The sequence below is a fragment of the Lottia gigantea genome (genome assembly GCF_000327385.1).
Source record: "Lottia gigantea unplaced genomic scaffold LOTGIsca_69, whole genome shotgun sequence".
Taxonomy (NCBI): Eukaryota; Metazoa; Mollusca; class Gastropoda; family Lottiidae; genus Lottia; species Lottia gigantea.
Window position 1 is genome coordinate 591,574 of NW_008710347.1, and position 5,576 is coordinate 597,149.

Here is a 5,576-nt window from a genome sequence, read left to right on the forward strand (position 1 = left end):
TAGACTGTACTTCAGGACTGGGCAAAAAGATTTTTTATTTTTTTTATTTATTTAAGTATCTTTTCATTTAAAAAATATGTACATTGCAAGATGCAGCACATTATTATCAAACAAAGGCAATATCTGCTTTTATAAAAAAATATTCAAATCATGCATCATATATATAGGCAATATCAGTATATAATTGCTTCATGGTCCTAAATACACAAAGATCTATATTTATAATATCTGACTATAAAAAGGTGTATCAGTATTCCTCGATTCGTTCAACACAGGTGATAATGGTTGATGTTGATCAATGTTATGATTATTGATTTGTACATTAGCATTTTGTTGCCCTCCTGCTGGCTCATTCCTTTGAATATTGTCTTCTTGATCATTGCACAAGTTGCCAGCATTAGCCATGTGAGTATTATTACTTAAGTCTTGTACCTCATTGACCCCGCTATTATCACAGTTATTGTTTGACATATGTAATGATGGCAGAACAATATTTTTCCACAAAGAATCAGCATTGTTTGATGATGAGCCTTCAGTTGAATCTTGCTGTTCTATGTCACAACCTTGGTTACTGTCAATATTCTGCATCCTTTGAGAGGCTCTACGTTTAACAGGTGTAAAGGCAGATTGCGGTGAACCGATTGATATAGGTGACGTAAAGGCACGACTGCTTTTCAAGTTCTTATTTACTTCAAAAGCAGGCATTTCACTTTTGGGATCTACCTCAGAAAACTGAGAAGAAGATTTATTTTGAGCTGGTAACAAACTTTTAGAAGTTGATGGTTGAGGATCATTCATAGCAATGTTTCTCTGTGAAGATATATCCATTTCCACTCCTTCATTGTGTAAATTTTGATCCAGTTCATTTTGTTCACCTTTCGGAGAGTGCTCGTAGACAGCACCCATGTCTGAATGTCTATACATCACCTGGCTATCATCATTTACTATTTGATTCCAAGGTTTACAATATTTTTGAGGTGGTGGACATTTTAAGGCATCATCATATGAAGGTAATTCATCTTCATTAAAGGCTGTAGGTAGTAATGTTTGTCCTACCTCACTTTGTGCCCCTGGAGGGTGATGGTGTTTTGATCTACTGGGCAATGACCTGTATTTTTGGTTTGGTGTCCTGCTGCATTCTTTCTTGTTATTTTGAAGCGAGATATTCAGATCAACCGTTGTTTTTCCACTTGTTCTTCCAAGATCAGACTTTCTTCTCTTATGTTTCGGTATTGAAGAACTATCTCCCCTCTTTTCCAAAGTCTGTTGAGATTTGCGTACTATTGGAGGTCCATTCCCTGCATAGTGAATAGTTTGTTCTAAGATTATACATGTGTTTGTATCCGGATCATGGCTGCGGAGAGTAGATCTACTATGGGTGCTGGCTCGTAAATAATTTCCTTGTTTACTTCTCCCAAAAGATGATCTTGATGAATGTTTCCTACTCTTCTGATGATAAAAACTGTTATGTTGAACACAGAAAAATAATGATGCTAGGTTTCCAATCAAAGCTAATAATGAAAATGTTAAGGCAGCAACATAACAAAAAAATGTAGATTTTTTGTTATACTGTTTGAAATAATCAGCATCTTTATAAAAGTTACTGTTGAAGTCTAATCCGGCAGCAGACATTACTATCATCACAAGTGACATGACAGTAGCTAAAGCTGAACAGATAAAGTAGCACTGAACGCTCCTGAAACCTTTATAATATGATGATAGTATACCACTGACTCCAGCTGTAAATATTATAACACCACACCATACTCCAGTAGCAAAATAATCTCCCCAGATATGAAGTGTTAATCCAATAATGGCCTCTAGCATACACCCTAAACCAATAATAGATATCACTATACTAAGCAACAAAGTTTTGTGGTATGGGAATTTCACTCTTTTAGACATCCTGGCAGTCTAGTGCTGGTGATATAATCCATTAACCTGGTAATTTCATAATAGTACAGTGTAGTAAGTTACCAAGTTGAGATGGTAGGTATACTCCTGAAATATTGAAGTAAGCTTATTTTATTTATTGAATTACTAGACCTACTACAATTGTTTACTCGGTTAGGGTCCCTTAGAATTCCTTAGCCATGGCTACAGAGTTATATTTCCTACTATATTGCTGGATTAGCACATAACCTTTAGCAAGGTATGATTTTATGGACAATCTTGAGTAGATTTGTTCCTGTCATTTCCAAAGGTATATAGGTTCACATCATAAGGGCTTCGGTCCGACTGGATACACTTGACTTACTACTTATTTGCTTGCTGTCTGTAACACTGACCAAACTTTAAACAGCCCACACCCCAAACCATCGGATTTATAATTTGAAATGATCTGTATACAAATTCGATTTGATATAACTAACCTGCTCATGGATCAAGAAAATATTCGTCGTAAAAAGAAAGGGAATATCGATACTTTGTTCTGTTATTGTTGTCGAGCACTCTTTCACCTTCCATATTTCGCGATTGTCACGACGTAAATAATTCCAAATACTGGTAGCTGCTATTTACTACATTATAAGAATTGTCTACAAATTCACTCTTAAAAAAGACTTTATATTATTTTGTTGCCCTACATTTGTCACCCTTTGTTATCTTTTTATGGTTTTACATTTAATTCTTAGATATTTTTTTTTCAAAGTTAATTCTTGGGTATCATATCTCAAAACTCACTGGTGGACTACCGAAAGAGGTGTTATTTATCGTGGTATTGCATGATATTGTCAAAACGAAAGTGAAAGAATGGAAGAAGACGATGTGTGCAAACTTGCACTGGAAGGCAAATGTGGATTGCTTAAAATGAAAATTGCACAAAACTCAGCATTGTCATCAAAATGTGATCAAGTATGTATCTTTAATTCAAAATCATTTGTCAATTACTAGAATCAAACCCTCTCTACAGTAGGATGTTTTAGCGCTTACTTAGTTAGGCTACTATTTAAATAGTCCGAAATAGTCTTATCAATTAGCTGATCAGGTCCTTTCAGTTATCAGTTAGTATAACTAATTATATCAGAATACTTTGTTTGTTAATAGAATATTTTCGAGACTTATGAACAACTCTAAATAATATTGTTTCTAGTTTTTATGGGAAGACACAAAGGAGTAAGTAATTAATTAAAAAAAAAGTGAGATCCCACACTGATAGGTTTATAATTCTAATGCACTTGAAATAATTGAACTATTTACAAAACAAAAAAAGGTTGTAGTAGAACTAATTCTTGAAGCTGAAAAGACCTTTTCATCAGAAATTGAAATGAAAAAATAAAAGTTAAAGCCTAATTTTGTATCTTACAGAGCATGAGAACACCACTGCATTGGGCAGTTTCTGGTGGACATTCAGATATTGTAGATTATTTACTGTCTTTAAATGTTGATATTGATGTTCGAGATGAGGTTAAGTACAGAAATTTTTAAATACATAGGCTAACAGCATAAAGGTGGCTTTAGTCATCATTTTCTTCATGAGCTTTCATTGTACATGATTATAGATACATTAATGATCACGGAACTGTTCTATTTAATGTGTACAAACAAAATAAATCCAATGGATGCCAGAAAGTTTCAAGTTGTTATGAAGATGATTTGTAAAGAGGTCATTAAGTAAGTTTGTGCATGAAATTTAACATTATTTTTTCAGTCTAATTGGACACCACTGATGATAGCTGTCTCAGCTGGTAGAATACAGATTGTACTGGATCTCATATCACGTGGTGCACAAGTTAATGCTATAAATAGAACAGGACAGTGTTCATTACATTATGCTGCATCTAAAGATAGATATGAGGTAACAATTAGTTTTGTAGATTCTACTACTTTAGGCGTTTTTGTGGGCCAATTCGATTTGATAGATTAGCTATTTTGTGCATTTGTGAGAAAGTTTACCTAAACTGATTAGGCTAATCATACTAATTGTCCAAGAAGGTGGTTAGGCGATTAGATTAGACTTTTTTTTTCTAAAGATGGCGGCTTGTTGAAGTTCAACAATAATAATAATAAAAATCAAAATAGATGACTTTCTTTTGTTGTCGTCAGAGGCGTTTGTAGATCACTGCTTATCTAATCCAAATAGTACTAGCAAATCGTAACCAAATCAAATTGACCGACAAAAATGCCTTTTGATATTAGATTTGCTCTATACATGTGGGAGTGGTCACATATTAATAGTAATTAAGTACTGCTTTGCACACATGCTATATGAACCTGGTCTGGAATCCCATAATTGTGATTGATGGTATGTCTCCATGGATTTGAAAACTACACTCCAACCTGAACCATATAAAACTATGTGGTTCTTACATTGAAATAACACTCACAAATGTAGTTCACAACCATTTTGAATCAATTAAATGTTTCAACGAAGCCTTCAAATCACAATTAAAGCATTTCTAAAGGTAAGTAGAAGAAGTGTTTCAAAATGGTTGTGAACAACATTTGTATGTGTTATATATATGTAAGGACCATGCATAATTTCATATGTACGCTGAACCTTGCAGTGTTTTGATGTTTTTATAAATACTGTTGCAATTCAGATGGTTTCGGTATTGTACTGTATAAGTTAATGAAACAAAAATAAATAGGTCTGAGTTAGACCATGAAAAATGTATCCATGAAGTAACTTTAATGTGAATGAAATTGTAGATTTGTGAAGTGTTATTGAAGAATGGGGCAGATTGTAATGTTAGAGACAATAATGGTCATACACCATTACATCGTGCTGCCAGTAAAGGTCATCTCCAAATCACCAAATTGTTACTACAACATAATGCTGATATTGATACCTTAGATACTGAAAATAACTCTCCATTGTAAGTAATTTCATGAGACACATTCCAGAGTGTTAGAGCTGCAATATCTAAATTTTTTTCTATTTCCTTCTCTCATCTTATCACAAATTAATTTGATAAGCCATTTGGAAAATTTTCAGACATTTGGCATGTGAAGAGGGTAGAAATGATGTGGTAAAGTTATTAATAGAACATGGTGCACGAACTGACATACAAAACAAGGTAAGTTAGTATCCAGAAATCATGTTTTCAATAGTTAGGATAAAAAAAAACAATCCCAAAGGGGTAATTTTGGAGGACCAATGAAGCGCTTTTTAGTCCAGCATAAAAATTCTGGGCAATTTAAGTTCTATCAGTCAAACTACTACACTATGAACAAGATTGGAGAGAAAATCATAAAAATTGTAACGATTTTCATGGGAAACGGAGGTAATGCAGTCGATTAAGGATCCTGAAAGGAGTAATAGAAAGGAATAGTTTAAAACCCCTGACTTAGGCTTATGAAGTTCATAATATAGAGCCAAATCAACAGCCATGTTATGAACACCATAAATATTTACTGAAGCTATAAGCTTCTGATTACAGATTTTCACTTGAAGAAGATAAATCATCCTATGGGTTATGGTTTACACTTTGCAAAGGAAAAGTTTATCCTTATCAGAATTTCACACATGAAATGTATTTTTCAGGAGGAGAAAACACCTTTAGATTTCCTTCCAACAAGTGTACAAAGATCTTTGAGAAATGTCATTGAAAGATGAGATTAAGAACTTTGTCACA

General features: G+C 33.6%; 1 protein-coding gene across 1 annotated transcript; it reads right to left on the reverse strand.

Annotated features, from left to right (window-relative positions):
- Positions 1–219: 219 nt before the first annotated feature.
- Positions 220–1,905, reverse strand: LOTGIDRAFT_167765 (hypothetical protein; the record flags this gene model as incomplete). Its single annotated transcript, XM_009065274.1, has 1 exon — positions 220–1,905. The coding sequence occupies one exon, from the start codon at positions 1,903–1,905 to the stop codon at positions 220–222; it is 1,686 nt and encodes a 561-aa protein (XP_009063522.1).
- Between the last annotated feature and the right edge of the window lie 3,671 nt (positions 1,906–5,576).